General features: G+C 48.4%; 1 protein-coding gene across 1 annotated transcript in view; it reads right to left on the bottom strand.

Moving 5' to 3' along the window:
- Positions 1 to 3597: 3597 nt before the first annotated feature.
- The window catches only part of LOC118537380 (heparan sulfate glucosamine 3-O-sulfotransferase 3B1), a 39265-nt gene continuing 18456 nt past the window's right edge, over positions 3598 to 24406 (bottom strand). The window contains exon 2 of the mRNA XM_036094738.2: positions 3598 to 8072. Coding sequence (XP_035950631.1) covers positions 7454 to 8072 — 619 coding nt within the window. The 3' untranslated portion in view covers positions 3598 to 7453. The remainder of the gene's footprint in view (positions 8073 to 24406) is intronic.

Here is a 24406-nt window from a genome sequence, read left to right as displayed (position 1 = left end):
CGGCCTCTTCTTGCTCCCATTCGTATGGAATATCATATCCAAAATAAAGGTCTCTGAGCATCCCTCCCTTCAGACGCCTCCCCTTCTCAAGGAGCTCCGGAGACCTTCTGTTGTTTACTCTTCCAACGGAGTCTTGGTGTCCTCTATTATCAGTCTTCTCTTGCTAGATATATGGAAAGAGAAAGCATGCGGAGCCTAGGTATTTTGAGGTCAGGATTCTGCAGAGGAATTATAACAGCTTCTATGCAGCGGTGGGGGGATGCAAGATCGGGAGGTACTGGGGGCTGACAAGGGAGATGTGAAGGAGCCTCTAATCCCCTCACGCAGTTCTAGGGGCAGTAGAGAGGGTCTTCCGTGGCTTTTAGGAAACTGCACTGGGGTCCTTAAGTCCCCATTAGTTCACACACAAAAACGAGATCGTTGCACGGAGCGAAGCTCGCAAATGAGGAGTGCAGGCTTTGAGCCCGCAGATACGTCGCCACAGCCAACTTTGCCCCACGAGGCTGCTCTATCATCTTTCACACTTCGTCATCATGAAAATGGGTGAGAACAGAAAAATGAAACTGGATGCTATTATTAGGACCTGGAGGTTTAGATCCACTCGTTATGACTGGGAACATGATGGCCAGATGGAAGCTCTAGCCTTAAGTCACTGGGCTTTTGGGAGTCAAATGTGAAGGATAAGAGGGAATCATGACAATCGGAGAGGAAATGCTGGGAGTATACTGCTGAAGATTGAATCTAGAAGGTAAGGCGAAATGGGGGCAGATTTAAAGGATGTTAGCTCTCCTATATCAACCTATCATTCCACTCTCGGGAATATGTTCGAGAGGACAGCATGGGGGCTGCCTGAGAAAAACAGGACCCAGCAGAGTGAGGGAAGCCAGGCAGCCGCGGCCACTATTTGAAATGCAGAGAGAGCTACTTTGTGAAAGGAGACCCAGAGTTACAAGGGGTGACTCTGCTTAGGAATTGCCTTGGTTGGTGAAAAGTCTGGTACAGAAGACAATGTGCTTGATTAGAGATCCAAGGGTCTCTGGTTTCAAAATGATAGGAAATGATACGAAGTCTACGCTCTAATGCGGTGATGCTCAGATTTTTGCATGAATCAGAATCAGCTGGAGAGCTTGTTAAATCCTGCATTTCCCATTCAGTAGGTCCAATTCGGGGGCCTGAGAATTGGCATGCCTATCAGGTTCCCAGGGGATGCTGATGTGGTCCAGAAACCACACTTTGAAAACCATGGCTTTCAAGTTTAGCTATATGTTAGAATCACTGGGGGAGCGTTTTGGGGTTACATTATATTATTTTGAAATGTCTTCCAGCTTTATTGAGATATAATCAACAAATAACATCGTGTAAGTTTAAGTTATGCAACACGTTGATTTGATACATCTATAGATCTCAAACTGATTCCCAGCAGAGCCGTGTAACTGTCATTTCTTCTTTGTGGTGAGAACATTTAAGACCTACTCTCAACGCACCATTGAAGTATATGAGATACAGTATTATCCGTTATAATCACTGTGCTGAACATTACATCCCCAAACGTGTTAATCTTATAACTGGAAGTTTGTTCCCTTTGACCAGTATTTCTCCATTTCTCCCCCCACCCCAACCCCCGGTAACCACCACTCTACTCTTGTTTCTCTGAATTTGTCTCTTTTAGATTCCACAGATGTAAGTGGCATCGTGCAGTTATTTGCCCAAACTTGAGAACAACTGCTCTAAACTGCTCTCTGGTTAATGAGTAGATTTTAGGTCCATTTTATTACCTTTCTGTAGAAAAAGCAGAAAATCAGTGGGATGGATATAAAGTCAGGTCGACATTCAAGGCTCACACACACTTCAGATAGTGGCATATACCTAGGTTTGAGGGAACTGTTCTCCATAAGGATGCTGGCTGTTGAAAACCAAATGTTAATGATTTGTTTCCCCCCTGACCCGCTAGAGTCCTTCGCTTGGGTGGGGTGTTTTTTTCACGGCCTTCCCAGAATACTAGGCTGACTTCCAACTCTGGGCCTCTGTGCAAGATGTTTTCTTGGTGTGAATCACAGTGTTTTCCAAAATGCGAGAAAACCCAGAGTACCACCGGAGAGGATTTGGGGGGGGGTGCTCCCATTTTAGGCATTCATGGACTCAACACCAAGTAGCACTGGGTAACTCATACCCTCTTCGATTCTTCTCCACCCTTCAAGGCAAGATGGTAATTTGCTAAGTGCTAGTCTTTGCCAGGAGTGACCATCGCCAGGAGCAGTGGGTGAGAGCCTACGGCAAACCTGGCTTGAGTTACATCTAGCTAGAAATTACTAGCAAGGATTTATTTTCATTGTACTTACTTTTTTTGATTACCTCCTCTTTATGGCAAGAAATAATGGCTTTTCACCTAAGATTGTAATAGATGCCCTTTTTAAATTAAGCAAAATCAAAGTTCTAGTTATACAGGATGAATTAAGTCCCAGGGACAATGTATACCCTAGTGCCTAGAGTTACCAACACTAAATACTTAAGTTTGCTGAGAGGGTGGATCTTAGGTGAAATGTTCTTGTCACAAAAAAAATAAGATGGCAGGAGGAAATTTTTGGAACAGGTGGATATATTTATGGCACTGAGAGTGCTGATGATTTTATGAGTGAACTCTTACCATGAAACTCATTGGGTTATATACATTAAACATGCAAACTTTTTGTAAGCCAATCATACCTCAATGGAGTGGTTTCAAAAATATGAAGTCGGAACTCTCGGGTTTGAGCCTTAATCGATCAATTTGGTGTCAGCTACTCTAAACCTCAACCAAAGATATACCAAATTAAAATAAATCTCAACGGAAAATTGAAAACAAAAATTAAGGAAAACTCAAGAATGAATCAAATGTTTATGATAGTAAATAATCAGGGTGCCTGGGTGGCTCAGTCGATTAAACGTCTGCCTTCGGTGCAGGTCATGATCCCAAGGTCCTGGGATCTAGTCTGGGAGCCTGCTTCTCCCTCCCCGTGTCCCTCTCCTCCCCACTCGTGCACTCTCTGTCAAATAAATAAATCTTAAAAGAGTAAATAATCATCGTACAGAGAGTGTGTCCCATCAAAAGAAACAGAAGATCTCTTGCTGTGGGCTATAGACATGGAAACATCGTCTTGTCTAAACACTTTTCAACTATGTCTCAAGGATAAGAGTCTCCATACAACTGTTTATGTGAGATGAGAATGTTACCATTATCCAAATAGCCCAGCTATCAATGCTCTGCTTGGTCATACTTGTACACCCCGCACAGGGCAGCTCCCGCCACCAGCCAGGCTAGAGCCTGAGGCACGGAAAGCCTGCAGGATATGGTGACCTTGGTGTTCTTGGAAGTTCTTTGCACGGTCCTCCAAGGGGGTAGGGGCCTTCCCACTGATCTCATAGCCTTCAGAGTCCTTTACAAAAAATTGCCCTGAATATCTGCAGGTTAGTTACATTTTGAAATCTGCAAGATCAGCCTGCCCTCCTCAGAATGACTGCCTGTGTGCACACAGGCATGTGATCAGTTAGACTCAGACAGCACCCCTTGTCCATCCGCAACACACAACAAAACAGAAGAGCACCCACAAGTTGGTAAAATAGATTTTATTTGTTCATACAAAGAAATAGTATGAATTACCAGAATTTCTTTTTCCTAGAAACATCTTTCTCTGTGTAAAATTAATTTGTGTTATACATAGGACAAAATACTTGTTTTAATTCTTTTTGTACATATTGGCTATTCTAACATCCAGGTTATAGAAGACACACGGCTAGAATTTGCACCGTATTTCAGATTACTGGGCTGAATGAACTCAGTCATAAATTAATGTTACAAAAGTGAAAAAAAAACATCTAACCACACCTTTCAGTTTAATTGACCATCCTTCTTGAGAAACTGAAAAAGAAAAATGACACGGACGTCTGTGTCAGCGTTTGAGATACATGCTAAGTATTTCTAGTCTACTGGAACCTTCCATTTTCCTTTCTTATGTAAATATCCTGGCAGGATCTGAAACTGTTTCTCCAAAGGCCTAAAATGTATCTGTCACTCAAAATGACTTCCAAAGAGAATCCTGTGAAAAAGACAATGTCTCTTCCTCCGTCATCCAAGTATTTATTATGCAGTCACTATACCTAAATACCTTTCCAGGTACCACCTCCCAAGTTACCAAACACCTCAAAGCAAGCATGGGGTAGACAGGGACAATAAAAACCTCCAATTTCTTTTTTTTGTTTGTTAATCTTTTTAACAAGCAAATGAAACGGAGAGGAATAAAGTACCCCCAGTGAATTATCAGTTTTCCCTGTAAACTGGAAAAAACCCAAAGCGTGCATAGGGACAAAGTGCCAAAACACAAACCGGTGTTTGTCTTCTAGCAGCTAAGAACTTGAGCTGGTGGCCTTGGAGATTGCTAGAACAGGAAGAAACTCAAGGCTGAATTGTACGTGTTGCTTAACTTCTGCGGGAGGACATATGCGCCCCGGCTCAATAATAACTATCACATGACGGGGTGTAACCGTGGGGCAGATGCCCCTTCTGCGGGGGTCGGGAACTGTAAGCTATCAGACCCCTATGAAGAGATGCATGGAAGTTTTCATTTATTTATCTTCTACAGGAAAACGTACTCTAGTCTGTCCTTGCCAATTATCAACATCTGTTTGGATTCGAGGATTTGACCCAGAATAGAATCTTGACTCCAGTGTTCATGACTCAGTGACCCTCCTTCTATCTGGAGATTTCCTGTTTCAGTTGTAAGGCAGGGGATAAACAACTTAATCAAAACTGTCCAGCTTAGAAAGACAACAGGGACCCGAAGGGAAGGAAAAACGCACGCATGTTTTCCTACTGCCTTGTCGCACACCCTTCACTGCGCTTTTTCTGCAATTCTACATCACGAGCCATATCACGGCACGAAAAGTGGCCAGAAAGTGGTCGGCGCAGGGTTCCGTGGAGGTCGTGGATCCTGGCTTTTACTTTAAGCGATGTTACGTTGTAACTGGAAAGAGGCATTCTCCGTTTTATTACAAATGAGCTTTCTGACCGCAAAAACGTACAACCCCTTAGAGCACCCTTATGCAGATGTCTGGACGCCCAAGCAGCAAGAAGGGAGAACCGTGCTAGGATTATGGTATTCCCCTAAAGGCAGCTTCTGTACTACTTGGTAGAGGCAGTCATTAAGCTCTGAAATGAACAGAGCATCTGGGGAATAATGCACGGAGCCCCAGTGCCCATCCTCCTGCCCAGAACCTACACGATGATCCTGATTGTTTTGCTGCTCAGTGTGAGCAAGCTATTCCTGGGCTCAAACTTGTGGGCGAATACAAACCAATTACCAAACGACATCACTCAAGGACCGGTGACATCGTGATCAGTTTTGAAAGATGAATTATTTCTCTCTCTTTTCATACAAATTTTCTTGCTCAACGGGGCAAGTTCTATCCCATCCAACGTACAAGAGTGTCTTCGTAAATATCACACCCCAACGATTTGGACAATGTGTATGTCTTCCCACATAAGCCTTGGTGCAACTATAACTCAAATGAAAATTCTTGTCTTCATAAATATCACACCCCAACTATTTGGACAATGTGTGTCTCTTCTCATATAAGCCTTGGTGCAACTATAACTCAAATGAAAATTCTTGTCTTCGTAAATATCACACCCCGACCATTTGGACAATGTGTATTTCTTCCCACATAAGCCTTGGTGCAACTATAACTCAAATGAAAATTGTCTTTGTAAATATCACACCCCAACCATTTGGACAATGTGTGTGTCTTCCCACATAAGCCTTGGTGCAACTTTATAACTCAAATAAAAATTCTTGTCTTTGTAAATATCACACCCCAACCATCTGGCCAATGTATGTGTCTTCCCATATAAGACTTGGTGCAACTATAACTCAAAATAAAAATTGTCTTTGTAAATATCACACCCCAACCATTTGGACAATGTGTGCGTCTTCCCACATAAGCCTTGGTGCAACTATAACTCAAATGAAAATTCTTCTATGGTAGAAGCATTCTGGTTTAGAAAACAGGATACAGTGAACATGTTCATTCTGTGATATTGCTATATGGTGACCCCGAATGCCACAAGCTGGCCGTCAAAAATAATCTCCAACTGCTCTCTCAACAGAGAGGGATGGAGGGGAGAGCATTCTGCATCAGCAGCGACAATACTGGAGACCCTTCTCCTGGGACCTAGCTCAAACAAGGGACATCTTCGTAATTGTTAGGTTCGGCGGCCGCCAGTCAACAACTTTCTTCCCCCAGCCTGTCTGTGCAAGAGCCACTCCTGCTGCTCGCTGTCTGGCTGTTGGCGACAGACTCTGTTAGTCAGTCTGTGATGAGCTAGGAATTCCAAGGAGGCGAGTTCCAGACATCAAGCAGGGGGCCAGGAACTTGCTTCTTCTGCCAGGCCGCCTGTCCTTCTGGTGCTATTTTGGCTTTTCTCCCCACTGAGGTGGTCCGCCTACCACTGGGATGTGCCCCACATGGGCTGGCTCGGCACCCAGCAACACCTTGGGGGGCTCTGAGGGCGTGGGATGCACCTGAGCCCTCTGGGTCTGGACACCCGGCACCCGCGGGTTTGTGCCGATGGTTCTGCTAGCCTAGGGGATTCTTTGGTGTGTCAGAGCAGAACTGTCTGCCTGGAGGACCGAGCATGGTGCACTCGTGCAAAGGAGAGGTCGTCTTTAGTTCTAAAGCAGCACCCAAGCATCTCACACACGTGACCTGGGAAAGAGGGGCTATAACATCTGCATACGCTTCAAGCGGCTTCAAGAACCAGGGACCGGGGCAGAAGAGGACGCAGGGCTCTCTCTCAAAATCATAAGCTGAAGTAAACGGACCCTGGGACGCAGACTCCAGAGAAGAGGCGCGTGTCCCTACAAAGGTAGTGACTCCCCCGCGAGCTGAGTAGACTCGGGGCGGAAAGCCTAGCGCTGTGGTCTGGCCTCTACGTCCTTCGAAATGTCGACACACGGGCAGGAGGCTGCTACATGAGACATGACCTTGAGGGAGCCGAGCTGCTGGGGCAGCTGGGTGCTCCTACGAGGTACGAGGGCAGGGAGGGAGGAACGGCAGCTGGACTACAAGACCCAAGACACAGGGAGATGGCAAGTGAACTCAGACAGCGACTGAAGGCTGCGTACCCGTAACAACAAAAATCTCAAGTTGTGCTTTTCTTCTTTTTAAATAGAATGGGTAGGGGCGGGGAGGGGGGGAATGGAAGCACCATCAATCGTGAGAAAAAGAAAAGATTAAACACTTTGGAATGTTAACAGATTATGAGACTAACTCTCTAAAGAGTGTGGCTAGGCAGCTGAGTGAGTTAATTGCTTATGAATTAAAAATAAATTATTATAAAATAGATTTCTGTACATTTTACATACATATAACCTCTCTCGATACATAAGCCGAGTGGTAAGTCACACGGCCCCGGGGTCGATCAATCCCAGCCGAAGTCCTGGCCGGTCATCTGGTAGAACTTCAAGTTGAACGGCCGATAGAACTCGCGCAGCCTGCGCACCACCTCGCGGTCGATCTCGGGGTGGGTCCTGCCCTTGGTCTTGCCCAGGCAGTGGGGCTTGCTGCTGCCCTCGGCCTTCTTCAGGCAGGGGAAGCCCTTGGTCTTGTTGAAGTAGAAGTGCTTGTCGGTGATGATCCTCTTGAGGCCCAGGAAGTCCTGCACGCGGCCCAGCTCGCCGGCCGGGTCGCTGATGAGCCGCTCCCCGCTCACGAAGAGCATCTGGCCGATGGGGAAGTGATGCAGCCAGTGCTCCAGGTGCTTGGCGTAGATGCCGATCTGGATGGCGCTCCACGACGTGTCGATGAGGCCCGTCGTGCGGTTCTTGAACGTCAAGCTCTCGAAGGTGGGGATGTCGGGCCGCTTGGACAGCGTCTGCGTGTAGTCCGAGATGGCTCGGGTCACCGGGTCCCGCACCACCACGATGAGCTTGGTGTCCTTGGACATGGCCGAGATGCGCGCGGGTGCTTCGCGGGTGACGAAGTAACTGGGTGTCTTCTCCATGGTGATCTGCCCCTCCAGGGTCCTCGGCATCAGGTCCCTGAGGAAAGCAAGCAGAGCGAAGTCAGCTCAGAAGCTGACACCTCTTTGGCCACACGTGTCAACGCCAACACTGCTCATCCTCGCTCCCTCTTATTACGGGGAACGGTGATAGAGACGTGAAAACATGTAAAAGGAATTTCAGAGCTGAAAGGCGCATTAACGTCCCATCTGAAGCTTGGAGGCCAGATACTCTCTATGTGCAATAGGAAGGCACCTTCCTCCAAGGTAGAAACAGTGAAATAGGAGTTTCTCTAAATCCCCTCGCGGGGGCCACCTCTCCCTTATTTTTCCCGGTATCCAGTGTTTAAACTGCCCTAAACATATGATGTCAGAACACAAAGGTCCTTGACCTCTGGCTATGTGCCCTTCCTAACAGCAGCACGTCGGGCTCTGAGATTTTGCTGCCCAGGAGTCCTCACCAGCCTGACTCCACGCGTTCACCAAGCCTGGGCCCACATGCGCTGGGAACGGGAAGGAAGATGTCCCCCCCCACCCCCAGGCTTCAACACAGTGACCGCCGACAAAATGCCTTTACTGCGAAAAGCACACCCGAAGGTCACCAAAACCAGGTGAAATCAGATGGAAGCATAAACTGATACAAACCTGCCAAGAGGAAATCCCCAAGACCCAACTCTAGAAGCTTCCAAAAATACTTTAGACTCCATTAAAAAAAAAAAAAAAGACTTGTATGATCTCGATCATTGCATTCATCTAAGCCGAAGTATGCAGACAATACCGTTAGGACTGACAGGAAACGCGGGCCATGATCCCCACGCCAGAAAGCCGTGAGTGAGCGCGGACAGCAACACAATCGGATGGTGGAAGGTTGTTCCTTATTTGCTCTCTTGAACTTGAGCATTCTACCATGCGAAACGGGAAGAGCGTCCACCTGCTTCATTCAGCGGTTATGCGTAAAGCTAACAGATAAGGGAAGAGGCCTCAGACATCAAACCACCTGGGTTCAAATCCCAGCTTTGCCGCACAGAAGCTGTGTGACTTTGAATACCTTTCTTAACCTCTCTGGGCTTCTCTTCCTCCTCTGTAAAAGCGAAAGTGATGGTACCTCCATCATGGAAGTTGAATGAGGAGTAAAACAAGGATCATACTATGATCAGAACATGCCGGACACGTGGTCTGTAACTGATATTTACTAGCTTTGCTACCACGATGATGGTTATCAGCATTATGGTGTTCAATCCGCAGTTTACAGCACCTGGTAGGACAAAGTTGGGCACTGGGTGTGCACACTAAAAGGAAAGGGATGTGTTAACTAACTGGAGACTAAGTTTTGGTCACGGATGCACAATCTTCCACTAACTATGGGATTTAGCAGTTTCTGACTGCTTCCTCTATGGGCCCAGGAATTAAAAAAAAAAAAAAAGACAATTTCCACATCATTTCTGACCGAATATTTACCTCTCGGTAGGACATCTGAAACTTCCAGCTTCAAGCCACCCCTAATCTACTGAGACCACAACTCTTCTCCTGAGCACGTTTATGGAGATGATGATCCGAAGTTCTATCGCACGAGCCAGAAAGGGGCCCCACACCGGGGGAGCTCCCTCTTCCCAGCAAGTTAGAGGAAGAAGGTTTTTCCCTTAAGGAAGACGGCCTCGCAGTGCCAGAGCCATCCCCGGCTTACGCTAAAGCTGGATTGACCCACTTTGCCCATTAACCACTTAGGTGAACGGAGCAGTCTCATCGGGCTAATGTGAGTGAGGATTAAACAGAGTTCCTGGCTCTCAACCGATTTCGCGTTTCACCCAAAAGCAGGGCGAGTCTGATAAAGTCCCAAGGTTTTTTCCCCACGTTAAGCCATCTGCCACCACAGTCTACAGGAATTGAATATTCAGAATCAGAGTGCTACCACCACGACTAGAAGAAATCCAACCCCCCAAGTTCTCCGCAGCTCTTGTACTACAAGGGGGTAGGTGCAGGGTCTATCCTCAGAGAGTCTGTCTGACCCAGCATGGGCTTTGAAGTCAGGCTGCTGGGTTCGACGTGGCATCCCCACTGACTGATTGCGTGTGACCCTGGAGAGGTCCCCTTACCCGCCCGTACCTCAGTTTGCTCCTCTGAACCATGGGGAAAATGATGATGTCCACCACTCTAAGGTTCTGAGAGGACTGTCCAGCCAGCATTGGTACAGAGCCTGGTAGCTAGCTGGTGTCAAGAAAATGGTATCAATCATCTTCTGTTCACTGCACCCAGGAAAGGACATGAGGGAGCACGATCCACCGGGAGTAAGAAAACAAGGAAGAAAACTGGTAAAAAAGGAAATGGGAGAGCCTCACTGTCCTCTAGTCCAATTCCCTGAACTGTGGACATATTTCCCGAGCCTGACAGCCCCCGGGGCACCCAAGCCATTCTGGATACCAGTTCCAAGGGAGCCCTCTCCCTAGAATGGTCTGGAATTTGCACTCATGTGTGTCAGAGAGCACTCAAGGGGCCCCAGGTCTTTCTTTGTGCAAATGATAGGCAGGGGACTCGCGCTGAGAGATGGAGACTGCTCAGCCCTTGCCCGCGGGAGGCTCTGGGCTGCTGTCCCCTCGGCGTGCTTGCTTGCTTGCTCTGAGTGGCGGACGGGTGAGATGCACAACTGGGTTTCTCCATCATTTCCCCCAATGCCCCCTGAGCCTCCTCCGCTGGCCTCCAGGGGCTCTTCATGGCGGGCACTGGGCTCAGAGCCAACAGCTCCCCAGCATACCCCTGTGGGTCCACTCGGTGGGGAACACGGCTTGGCAACTGTGTGGAGAGTCCCCGGCACCGAACCCTTTGGCAGCTTACAGGCAAGTCCCCTTTTCCCCCTTCGGCTGCTCTGCTCCCTTGACCCCCAGGCCCTGGAACAAAAAGTCTTTCCCATTCTCTTCCTGGGCCCCTTTACCAGAGCGGTGTCCTGCCCCAACACTCAAAACCTCACTGGGCACAAGTGGTTCCAAGAAAAAAGGATCAGGACATGGCCAAGGGCAAGACCCCTCGTGCGTGGGCCCTGCGTGCCCCTCCCTGCAGCCCGAGGCTGGCTTCCCCAGCCAGCAGGGAGGTGGCAGCTTAATTGAGCCGCTCATTATGAAAGCCAGTTTCTCAAACTGATAGTCACAGCTAATAATTACATGGTGCTTGGGAGCTTGCAGAGAAACTTCTGCACACATTATCTGATTTAATCCATACAACGAGCCTTTGAGGTAGGTCTTGCAAATCCCCCATTGACTAATGAAGAAACAGGCCGAAGGGGAGAGGTGGCTCGCGTGGAAGCAGGTCGCCGGCCGGCAGATGGACAGTTGGGACAGAGACTCAGCCCCCTGAGGCCTCTCCTTCCTCTCGTCATGGCCCCTTCCAATGAAGAGCTCCCAGAGGCACACACACCTGTCCTCTCTTTAAACAGACACCTGTATTTTTTTTTCTCTCTCATAGATTAGGATCTTAATCATAGGCATTTCAGTGCTAGAATCAGATGACTACGATCATAGTAGTTCAAATATGAGTCAGATTTCAAAACAATAGACCTCTTAGGTTCACATTCTCCGGCAGTTAGCTGCATTAAATGGGGCCCGGAATCTGAGCGATGGTGGGAACAGTGGCCCCGAACCCTGGTCCCCTCCTTCCCTCTTCATCAGGTGGGCAGGAAGGGGCACCTCTTCCACACCTCGTGGCACATGTCACCATCGGGTGCTTGCGATGCCAATGGGGCTAGGCTGGAGAGGCAAGTCTCAGGAAGACATAGGCTCACACCCATGAGAACTGCCCTCAGAACAAGCCTCCGAGAACCTGACCAGACAGGATCACCCATGACAGAAAGCAGAAAGGATCCCTCTTCTGCACTGAAACCTAAGCGGGTAATGCAGGGGTGTCACCCCATCAAAACCTGAGACCCGGATGGGTCTGGAGGGCTATCGCAGGCTTTCAACTTGTTTGCAGATATTCACAAGAAAGCCGCGTGCCACATCCTGGGGCGGCTGCTTTCATCCTGGTGGCATATGAGGCTCATCTAGAATGCTCTGAACCCAATGCCTGCGCCTATCGCAGAACCACCCCCCCGGAATCAGGCCCTCAGTGCGTGGGGCCCCAACTCGTCAATCGTTTAGATGGTTTTCATGTGCAGCCAAGATCGGAAATCATTATTCAGCGGGACCTGTCACGCACCTGTCATTTCTTCTGCTGATGACCGTGTGTATCTCAGAGGAGACACTGTGCGGGTAAGAGAGGGCCCCATGGTCAAAAACCATTTTCTTCCACAAAACAATACTGGGAACCAAATGGAAGTTCTTCCGAGAATCCAAGACTTATTTGTGTCAAAGGCTTAAAGTGAAGTCTCGAGGTCCTACTCCCTTCCATTGAAAACAGACCAGGTCCCAGGGTAAGTGAGGGTTCCCCCTGACAGCTTACACGCTGCAGAGAACACAGCCATCACAACACATAAAATACGGTCCAGTTTAATGCAGAGAGAAGGAAAGATGTTTGCTGCCCACTAAACACGTGTGTGCACACAGAAATACACACACACGCACACACAGAGTTAGTTACCAAACACAGATCAGGCTGCCCGTGGAACAAAATGAGGCAAACTGAAGGAACCCGAAGAAAGACAAGCCCAGATCATCATCAGCAAAACTTAGATAGCATCAACGTAAACAGAAGACAGGAAAACAAACAGTGGAAGAACAGCACAGGTAACTGGATGATCAGACTGACGCTTTTGCCAAAGTCCGTGGCTCCAAATGAACCAAAATTTTCTCAAAAACAAAACAAAACAAAACAAAAAAACCAAGAACAACGAAACCCCAAAAAACCAAAAAACCCATGAAACCAAGATTAATTCATGTCAAAAATGACCGCCGGGCCCGTTCCGGCTTGTCTCGTTGTAAGGCAGGGTGGGTGAGGAGAGTGATGGGCCAGAAGCAGGTCTGAGGATTTAGAATCTCCAGCTCCCGGATGGACGCAGAGCTAACCTCCCTGCCTGCACCTTACCAGACATCGGAGAAGGTAAGCCCACCACGTGCAGCATCACCTTCCCCCTGGGGGCTGGCGGTCGTGGTCACAGGGCTTTGGAGAAGCACAGAGTTCACAAATGAACACCCCCAGGTCCCGGCCTGGCTGTCCTGTGTCCCTGCTTTAAAAAAAAACAAACCTTCAGGACTTGATGAGCAGGACATTCTCCTGAGCCAGAGAAATCCTAAAAAGCCCCAGAATGCTGATGTTCTCCAGCAGCCAATGTGGCCCTCATTTGCCTGCCCTGTTTCTTTCTCTCCTCGGCCGACACCCCTGCTCCCGTGGTCCCGCCACTGAACTTCTTGTTTGAACTGGCAAATGACACAATAAAAAGGCAGATTATTGAAATGGGTGTAACCTCAGTACGGCCCAGCAGATGCCGGGAGACGTTTATGCACAGCAGATGCGAGTGAATTGCATTTGAGAGAGGAGACAAAGCTGTAAGCCAGTGTGCTGGGGAGGGCCCGGCTCCCACTCAGATCCAAGAAAACCAGGAAACCGGGGAGAGCCGAGAACATTCGGCCTGCCCCTTTTCTCCTCCCCCACCGGGAGGATGACGAGGACGTCCTTGCTTGGTTGCAGAAATACCCCCACGTCTTCTGAACTCTGACAAAGACTTTTTTTCCCCTTCTTTTTAAAAATTTCTTTTTAACTTGCATATAATAAATAATCACCCTTGGTGTCCAGCTCCGTGCATTCTGACAGATGCCCAGCATCGGGTAACCGCCAACCACTCCCAAATCTGTCCTTGAGCGGCCCCTTTCCAACAATGACCTTGGGGCAAGCTAAATCCACAGGACAAGCCCTCTTACAAAAGGCCACAAGGATGCCCAAATCCTTGTTCTGATACTGGTTTGAGGAAAACACTGAATGAAATCAGAAAATGGTTAATAGGGACTCAGTTATTTGGACATAACAGATACACTGTTGCTTTAAGGAAGAAAAAAGTTGTTTCCATGAAGGTCTCTGTTCTGGTTCTGGTTCTGCTCCTAACTGGCATGGTCCCCCGCAGCCATACCCTTGACTTTCTGGGCCTCAGCTTCCGGTCTGGAAAGTGAGCTCAGCCAAGGAGGCGGCCATGCTCTGCTCATTCAGATAAACTCCTCTGATGACCAACCGTCCCGGGTCTGCACAGGCCAGGAATCTGACTTTAGCTTTTCCTCGAAGAAGCCCGAGCCCAGCCTCTGAGAATTCAACACACAAAAGCAAAACAAACAGAACAATCTTTACACACAGGAGAATCAAGAATTCTAGAAAGGGTATGTCCCCTACACCACACAAAAATAAAATAAAAACAAACCACTTCATTCGTAGTCGTGCACAGTCCCAAATCTGCCTAGGAAACAAGGACATCGCCTTCAAAAGGTAAAAAGGAGGTAGAATACCACCTGATAAACCCACAAGCATCAGCTAAAACTCAGAGACACTGGGATCCGCAGAGATCAGGGGAGAGGAGAGATGAATAGACGGGGGAGCAAGGAGGGTTTTTAGGGCAGCGAAAATTGTCTACATGAAACCATAATGATGGGTTCATCAGTTGCAACAAATGTCCCTCTTTGGTGGCTAATGAGGATGGTAGGTACACTTGCACTTGGGGGGGCAGGGGTCTGTGGGCAATCTCAGCACCTTCCCCTCAATTTCGCCATGAAATCTAAAACTGGTCTCAGAGTGAGGAAGCCAGACCAGCGAGAAGGAAAATGGAGGCTCAGCACAAGCTGAGTGCCTCAGTTTCCCCATCACAGGGAGGCCAACTTGAAGGGGCAGGATGGGCAGCTGGGGGTGTGGGGAGCGGTGAGCAAGCTTCAAAGCTGCCAGACAGTCCTGGAAGTGAAAGTCTCTGGCAAGTGGTGGGGAGTGGGTGTCTCCCCGAGGTTTCAGGGGGCACTCGGTACCCCAGGCCAAAGTGTTAAAGCATTTGCAAGAGAAAACCCAGGGGCAAGAGAAAAGAGGACGCCGCCAGGTCATCACGGCCCTAATCACAGGCGTCTGTGTGGTAACAAGTGGGGCGAAGCTCCTCTTACCTTCTCTGAAGGCCTGTCTACCAACCCTAAATATCCGGCACCCCAAAAACCTCCCCGATGTCTTTCTACCTCGTGACCCTATAAATCACAGTGCATCTCCGGGGGTCAAACACACAGGAACGGCAGCCTATCCCTCCCCTTTCCTCTCCTACAGAGAGACCAGGCACCCGGGGACCAGGAAGGAGCTTCTGGAAACCCTGACGGTGGACATTGCTGGAGAAGCCTGAGTAACTCGAACCGTGGGTTGTCACTCTGGGAAGTTTCTTCTTTAAAGCTGCTGGCTTCCCCGGGGGAGGCGAGGCGGGATGAGAGGATGGGAGTAAGATGTGTATCAGCTCGGGCCCCCTCCTTATCTGGAACCTTCTTCCTTTCCTAGGGAGGCTCAAAGCCCACCCATTCCGAGCTCCCCTTCAAAGAGCCGCATCTCCATAAATAATTATCTCCATTTGGGGGAGATGTTTGCATATCAAAGAACTCCTTAGGGAGGGTTTAAAAATAATTTAAAATGAAATTGTAAATTGTCTGTTGTTCTCAGTGTCTCTCCTCTCTGAAGCTGGACCAGTGGGGGCAGCCGGAAGTGATGTCATTATTCATTATAAAGTTTACTGGGCCTTTTTCCCCCTTCCTTTTATTTTATTTTTTTTTAAGGTAATGGGTAGAAAAGAAAAAAACCCAACAAAGGCTGGACTCCCCAGACCGCCTCCTCTTCCAACCCTCCCCTCTCCCTTTCTCCGCCCCCAACCCCCACTGCAAGGATTTGGCCTCCATTGTCCTAGAATTTCAATACTGCTCAGAAAATGAAAAGCCCCTGAATGCCATAAGGGGGTGGGGCGCAAAAGAGCATCTCACTCCTCTGGGTCAACTCAAGATGCCTTTTATTTTGGCAGAATCCTCTGTTATAGACCCTGCTTCACAAAGGCCTGAGTTCCTGTTCCTGGAAGGGGCTGGGGGGCGGGGGGTGGGAGGAGGAGGGAGGGTTTCAATTAAAAGCTAATAGCTTTTTGTGATGAGCTCTCTGGGGCATTGCTCGCGTTTATTGGACCTCACTGTGTGCTGGGACCAATCCTGTGGAATCAGAGTAATCTGTGTCCCATTTCCCCAGAAAAAACAAACAAACAAAAAATTTTTGATCATTGGAAAGAAAGAAAAAGAGTCTTCTGGGAAGCAGACTTTTTAGAAAGTAAATTCAGCCCTGTCATGGGGCGGGGGGGGGGCGGGACGCAGAGCAGAGGACCCAGAAAGGAGGAAAGTGGGACATCAGAATCCAAATGCAGGAAACCCGGGGTTTGGTCTCCGATCAGCGCCGGCTTCCGGGGCTGAACAGGCTGCTTTTCCCTGGGGCAGGAACCCAGCAACCTAGCACCAGCCGGGGGCAGCGAAAGTTTGTAAACAGGACTCCACCCAAGAGCTTTTGAAGCCCTCGGCACTGCTGGTCAGCCGAGATCTGAGATTGGAGGAAAATCACTAGCCCTACAGGGAAGCTGGGAGAGAACCGACAGGCAAGGGGAGGGGGCTTTCTGGCCTTCCGTGAAAGCCCAGAGGACAGGCGTACCTGAAGCTCTGGGGTCTGGTCCCCGCCCTGCCCCTGACAAGAGCCTAAAGCCTTGGACTGGCACTCAAAGCTTTGGGCTCGGTTTTCCTGTATATGCAAGTGAACGGGTTGGTTTAACAGGATGTTCTTCGGCTCTAAAATTCTAAAAGATGACCTATGCTATCCCCCTCTCCCACGCCACCCCTATTCTACCTCTTCCTTCAGCCAGCAGTGGTTTGAGGCCAGTCGGCAGGGGTGAAGGAGAACCTCTGCGGATAGCTTGAGGATTCGTAATATACATAAACTGCATCTGAGGGGCGCCAGTATAGACCAAGCCCTGGGGTGTAATTCAGACAGAGGCCAATGTTAAACATGCCCAAAATCTATGCACCCACTTAAGTAGCCTGGTACCTGGGAGAGTAGAAAGAAAAGCAGGGTTCAAGGTCAGGCTGTGTGATCTCGGGCAACTTGCCCAACATCTCTGAGCTGTCTTTCCTCATCTGTAAAATGGGAATATTTATCCTGCCTAGTTCATAAAAATTTTTTAAAAAAATTCATATGTAGTTTGCAGGTGAGTAACCCCTTAAAAGCAGCAAAACCCTACCCAAGGGTAAGATGGAATGAACCCCACCCATATCTCCTCTGTATTATCTCCTTTGGCATATGGCCCTAGATACTAGGGGTATTTCTAGGAAAATACTGCTAAAGAAAAAGAAACACCAAACTGGTTCTCAAATTCAAAAGCTTATGTAAAAAAAAACAAGTATTGGAGGGGTGCCTGGCTGGCTCGATTGGTTGACCTTTGCAGCTCTTGATCTCGGGGTTGTGAGCTCAGCCCGAGTGTAGAGATTACTTAAAAATACAATCTCTAAAACAAACAAACAAACAAGTATCTGAAAGAGTCTTGGCTTCCTTTAATTCTTCACTTGCGCTATAAAGGATCTCATACTCAGACCTTCCTTCCTAGTCCCCCGGTAGGACGTTGGAGAGAAAGGAAAACTGAGTGCCCCTTCTTGGGTTGATTTTGCTAAATGAATGTGACGATCCAAGCCAAAGAAGAATGGGAAACGAGGCAGTCTTTAATAGGAACACAACCTACATGGGAGGATTCTTTCTCTCTCTTTTTTAACGCGGCAGAGAATGAGGTTTACAAGGAGCAGCGAAACAGCCACAGTTTAGGGGCCGGGGTCCCTCTGAGGCTGATGTAAAGAAACCCAACTGGCCGAAACCAGATCTATGTGAAGACCTGATGTCATCAGTTCCTTTCCTGCCTCCTGGCCAAGCAGCCAGTAGGGGTTTGGGACCAGAGAAATCCCAGTCAACTCTTGACTTACGTCCAAGACGAGGGCTCCATCCTGTTCTCCGCTTCCCTTCTACTCAAGTTTATGGTGATCAACTGAAAACAATATAAAGTAAATAAGGTCCATAAAATTCCTGAGACGTAAGTTTAAGTGAAACTAAACTAAAGGGAAAGGAGTACAAATAAACTTCCCTTATCACAGGCTTTAAATAGCTCAAGAACATTTTAGAGAAGAAAAGGAGTGCTTTCCACCCAGAGAGAACATCCAAGGGGGTCTATGCACTTAGAGAAACTGCTGACAAAGAAAAAAACTGCTGATTCTTATCTTAGACTCCTTAGCGTCATCAGTACTTACTTCTTCCTGGTTGGTTTGACCCGGGGCTTGAGGCTGACGGAAAGGTGTCTCAAGGACATAGTGGCATGGCATTGCCGAGGGAAATTCCAAGGACGCCCACCAAAGTCCCCCAACCCCACACTTTTTGGGAATCTCAGCTCGGGAAGTAATGGAAGTTCACCAGAGTCAATTTTCAGCAGGAGAAAAAGTCCAACCTCCACAAATTCTCAGCCATTCATTGTCACGGTCAACCATCTTTTTTTTTTTTTTTAATAAAAACTCAATATATTCGGAAGAGATGAGAGTCCGCCTTGCCTGTGCGTTTCATGTCCAAAGACAGGAGAGAGAGAATGTGCTGGAGGCTGAAGCTACGCTCCCGTAAGTGTGTCCCGTTGTGATTTTTTTTACCTTCCGTGAGAACTTTCTGGGAGACGATCCTGCCTGACTGGTGAGTCTTAAAATTTCCCGCAATTCTGTGCTTTAGACAAAGCGTTCTCTCCCCCGACCCTACAAGGCCCACAAAGGAACCAAACTGTAAGCACCAAGCAGATCAAATAATGAAATGGTTGGTGACAGAGCTGCTAGGAATTACCAGGGAGATTAGCCTTTTAGCCCATGTTAGCCTGAGCGGAAAACCAACCCCGTAACTATTTCTAAGCCTAACTGACGATTTCTAAGCCTAATGACGATTCCTAAGAACAAAACGTTTGGTGGAATCTTACTGCCCTCCATGTTTTGTTTGTATCTGTTTGGGCTGTGGATGTTCGAGATTTTTATCTTCAAAAGAAGACACAAGACCAACAGCAAAACACGGGGCATAGGAAGCACTCGAGAATAATGCGCTCCATGAACACCTCTACGAGAACGAATGGAAGGAAATGAGCCAGTAAGGCTTGATGCTAAATGACGTGGAGGCCACAGTGCAAATATGCAGAGACAACTGGGAGTAACCTGGAATAATAAATTAGCACCGTTTAGGCCAGATTCGAAGATGGGGATGATCTCAGTATCCCGACGCCCCAAGTTAATTCTAGAGCAACATTTATGTTATCATCACACCCATGACATTAAGTGACACAATTATACTAGGAGGCTAGAGACACAAAGAAGGTCTTGAGCTGGAATGCCCAGAGATATGCAAGATATCTATCATGGATGATTAAGGAATCAGTGATATGGTGGGTATGTATCATTTGTGGGGAGGATTCTTGCCCTCCAGGGGCGTACTGTGTATTTGGAGAGAAATTTACCAACGCACAGGAAGGTTACCGACAGATACCGTATGCTTGGCTCAAAGTGAGAAATGTGGAGAAGCAGCTCCCAGAAGGTGTGTCCTTTGGGACAGCTGAAGCTTCCTTGAGCTACTCCCATGGGTAGATGAAGTGAAGAAGTCAAGGAGAAAAGATAGCTAAGTTTAGGAACCTAAGACAGTGACTGGGTCATTTAGCCTGGACTGAAGACGTCTTTTTGGAGGAATAGTGAAAAATCAGGTTAGAAAGATTGGAAAATGGGCTGGCTGCCCCTTATCCATGCTGCCCAGCCCTCCACCCAGCGCGTCCCCAGACAGCCTTCCAAATGCCAAAGCCAACAACCTTCATGGCCTCTCAGGATGCAGAGCATGATGTCCTAACTCCCTGGCAGGGCCCGGTCTCTCTCCGAGTGTACCCCATGTTCCCCACCCTCCCTTTCTCACCCCTCCCCCAACTCTGCATCACCCCAGCTGTGGGCAGGCACCTGCACTTCCTCAAATGGGTCATGAAGTTTCTTGCCGCCACCACCCCCCCCCATGGACTTCCTGCCTTCTGGAATATTCTTCCCAGTCCTCCTCCTCCTAAAAAAATTTCTTTGGCACTCATCCCTCCCCCATTCTGGGTTAGCAATCCTTGCTCCCTTCTCATGACCACCACTCTCCCAACACCCTTCTGCAAATACACGCACAGAGTTAGCATGACGTTTATCTGTCTGCTGTTACAGTGCTCAAGGGGGCTGAGAACTGGACTGTGCCTTATTTTCACAGTGGCAGAACTAAGCGGCTGCTTGATGAACGGAAGGTAAGTGGGTAAATGAATAAATGCCAGACAGACGTTGGATTTGATCTGAGGCAATGAAAAGCCATGTCAAGTGCAGGAGGTGAGTGGCACGAAGAGGTATTAGGAGCGTGGCAGACCGTGCTTCCCAACAGCACAAATTAAACAGATTTGGGCTCTGTGAGCCTCCTTGAAGACCGATAGGAGAAAATGTAAAGAAATTTAGAATGAGCAAAAAAAAGACTACCAGGTGTCTCCCAGGGAAAACTGCATCATGTAGAGCACTTCCGTCCGGTTCGCTGACTCTAGGTTTTTAATGCCTTTGAAATATTTTGCAACTCTGTGAATCATAAAGAACACCACCACAATGCGATAATAGTTCTTGACCACAGGCATGTGGAGGAATGCTTTCTGGTGGGGGGCTCTGTGGATTTCCCTGTCCACTTCCCACCACTTGGAAAAAGAGGTCAGTTTCCCACCCTCCTGGAAAATTCGTAAGGACATTTCCTTATTCCAAGTGAACTTAGGTTCCTGTGAACCAATGGTAACACCTGCCTGGTTCTCTCATTAATAATGAGTGAAATAGGGGCGCCTGGGTGGCTCAGTCGGTTGAGCGTCTGACTCCTGGTTTCGGCTCGGGTCATGATCTCAGGTTGTGAGATCGAGCCCCATGTCGGGCTCCGTGCTCAGCATGGAGTCTGCTTGAGATTCTCTCTCTCCCTCTCCCTCTGCCCCCCCCACTCATGTGCACGTGTGCACGCTCTCGCTCTCTCTCTCTAAAATAAACAAATAAAATATTAAAAAGAAATAATGAGTGAGAGGCGCCTGAGTGGCTCAGTCGGTTAAACATCTGCCTTAGGCTCAGGTCATGATCCCAGCGTCCTGGGATCCAGTCCCACATCGGGCTCCCTGCTCCGCAGGAAGCCTGCTTCTCCCTCTCCCACTCCCCCTGCTTGTGTTCCCTCTCTTGCTGTGTCTCTCTCTGTCAAATAAATAAATTAAATATTAAAAAAAAAAAACCCACCGTTAAACATGTTTCCAAAAAGTAAGATACAGAAGAACCGAGATTCTGTGCATTTGAATGGGAAGGGAGCAGTGGGAAGGAAGATCACAGAGCAGATAATGCAAAGCCATTTTGAAGGAAGGAAAAATGAAAGGCTGGGAACAGGACAGAGATGGGGAAAGATGTGGCAGCAAGGGTCACCTTCCCTTTATAGGCAAGGGGGGTCAAGGGCATGGCACACATGTTGTGAATTCACCCAGGTAAGCTGTAGCTTCCCACAGAGTATTCGGGATGGGAGTGAGCTGCAAAATGTAGGTGCTCCTCCAAGAACTATCATAAACAAATGAGGATTTAGGTTTTTGTGTCTGTAAAAAATTAAAAAAAAAAAAAAAACTGGGGAGAAGGCAAGTATCACCCCAGGTTCTGGCTAGAGTTCTGTTCCAGAAAGGCCAATTCTGGGCAGACGGGTCAGCCTGGGGCGGGTGGGCAGCAAGCCAGAGGCAGGGTGCCGGGAGCAGGATGCCTCTCTCTGAAATGCTCAGTGACGTGCTCCGTTCGCGGACAAAACCAAATAAAGGCCTTTAAGCTGCTACTTTTCCAAATGAATCCACTTCCAAATCCCGGGGGCTGGGAACACACAGCACTAAGCCCATGAGCAAACACCACCTAAAGGAGGGAACAAACAAGAGATGTGCTCTCTGCTGCCCCATTAGCGCGGCTGGGAAATTAATCGAGCTCAAGCCCCTCCAAAGACAGCTTTCCCCGGCTGGCTAAAGGCGCACTGATTAACCTGTCACTTGGAGGCAGGCTCCTCTACCAGGAAACACGTTGAGAAATGGAATCATTTGCCTTGTATGAAGATGCCCTAACGCTGGTGCCCCACCTGTCTTTTGGAGAGGTCCCCACGGATCTGGAATTCCGAGAGAATTCTTTATGGGACAAACAGGGTATCTGATCGAGGAAGGACTCCCTTTCCTGGGACCCTCTTCCTCTGAAGGGAGACCGTCCACCCCTTATTCAGAACAGAACAGAAATATCCTAACAGGAACGGTGACAACCTTCGCTCACTACCACAGAGAATCTGAGAAAAGGATGGACCCTCTGGGCAGCAAATGCACGTCCATGACAGGGACACAGACCTTGGGACTCAGCTTCGGGGCTTCACAGACCCCTGAGGCCCATCCACGGGCCCAGGTTCTAAGAGCCTGACACCTGACACAGCCCAGCAGCAATGTGTCAGCGACCAGTCAGCGGCTTTACCATCAGAATCTGACTGGGATGGTGCATCAGGAGCACCCACACACGCATTCTCCATCCATGTAATAGGTCAGCATCGCACTTAGGCCCCACGAGCCTCCCTCACCCCCTGAGGTTTTGCCTACAAATGGGACACCATGTCATATCTTAGTAAGCATCAACATGACGAGTTGGCTTAATAATGGGTCTACGCATGGCCTTGGAAAGCCACAAAGACCCCGATCACTATAATACCCGGAGTTCGTGCAACAGAAAAATAACTCTGCCTCTGATAAAGAAGAAACGGGCTTCCTTTTTATCAGAAGATGGTTCGCTCTTGGTCGTTGACCATTATGAAGTCAATTCTGAGACCTGCCCAGCATTTTACTCATGAGAAGGGACTGGACATCCACGATCTTGGTGGTGCGGGCTCCATCTTTGAAATGGGCAGGGAGAGGCTGGGCGTGGTCAAACGGGGTTGCCCCTAATCAAACACCGGGCAACGGCAAAGCAGGGACTCGGACTTCAGAATGGTCGGCTCCGAATCTCATGTCCATCCCAGTCCTTGACATGTCTAAGAACCTCCAAGATCAAAAGGCTCAAATACAGCAACTACCCCACCAGACCCACTTGACCCATCTCACGTCACCCACCCCCTTCCTAAAGAGGTTCCTACCTTCCCTCCCTTTCTGATAATAAGAAATAAAAAGGGTTATTTTCTTTTTAAAGATTTATTTATTTGAGAGAGCAAGAGCTCGAGTGAGCACGGGGTGGGGAGGCGGCAGAGAGAGGGGGAAAGAAACCCAAGCAGACTCTACGCTGAGCATAGACCCCCGACTCGGGGATCGATCTCAGGACCCCGAGATCATGACCTGAGCTGAAACCAAGAGTCGGACACTTAACCAACTGCGCCACCCAGGAGTCCCAAAATGGTTGGTTTCAAGTTAATTTTTGGAATTCTAAGGGGTATAAATTATAACGAAATAAACATACACTAAATAAATAAATGTTTGTGTGTGTGTGTGTGTGTGTGTGTGGAGAAAGAGAGATTAATTTAGAAACTGGGAGCTAAACCTCTTACTGGTTCCCTGCACTCCTGCCTTATGCTTTTATTTGAGTTCATGTCTCACTCGACCCTTCTGAAACAAATGATCACACACATAAAAATAATCAGATTAGCCTCCCCCCAAGCATGGCCCTAATTCCTCTTTCACTGTTCCCATTGCGCACTTGAGCCCTCAATTTTGAGGGAGGAGAGCGCTCGCCCCAAATGTTAGGACCAATACTCCACAACAGCACTTCGCGCCCAAAAGGCTGGACACCCCGGGCTGGACGGAAGGAAAGAATGAGAATTTTTCTCGGTGTGTTTTACAGGTGTCCTAGACCGAAGAGCTGACCCAAGGTTATCTTCTCTGCTCTCCTTCTCCCCTTTCGATAAATCAGGTGCGAAAAGGAAAAAGCGAGCTGGCTCTAAATGTCCAGAAAGCCAGAAGTCACAGCTCAATCCACCTCTGAAGCTATGCCAAGCTGAACAAGCCTCAAGTCTAGAAACAAACAGGCTGATAAATTAGTACTGCGAAGCCACTGAGCTGAGCCCCAAGAAATCAATTCAATAGGCTGCCTCTTCTTCTAGCTCATTAACTATTTGAGATTACCCATCATATGGGGAGTAGCCTCTCAGCTGGAAATTAAATTAGCCTGGCTATCAACCAGGAGTGCCGAGTGGGAAGTATCTGATGAGCAAGCCTGGGGAAAAACCCCACCACCAAATGCTCTCTCCCAGGGATCATCCTCCTCGGGTCCCCCAAGCTGGTCCCCTTCTTTGCCACCTTCCCTCCTGAACCGTAAGAAAAACCACCAACAGCCAAAGGCGCAAGACTTTCTTTGGTTTGCA

This window comes from Halichoerus grypus, chromosome 2, assembly GCF_964656455.1.
Source record: "Halichoerus grypus chromosome 2, mHalGry1.hap1.1, whole genome shotgun sequence".
Taxonomy (NCBI): Eukaryota; Metazoa; Chordata; class Mammalia; order Carnivora; family Phocidae; genus Halichoerus; species Halichoerus grypus.
Note: the sequence above shows the minus strand (reverse complement) of the source record. Positions and strands in the feature narration are given on the sequence as shown.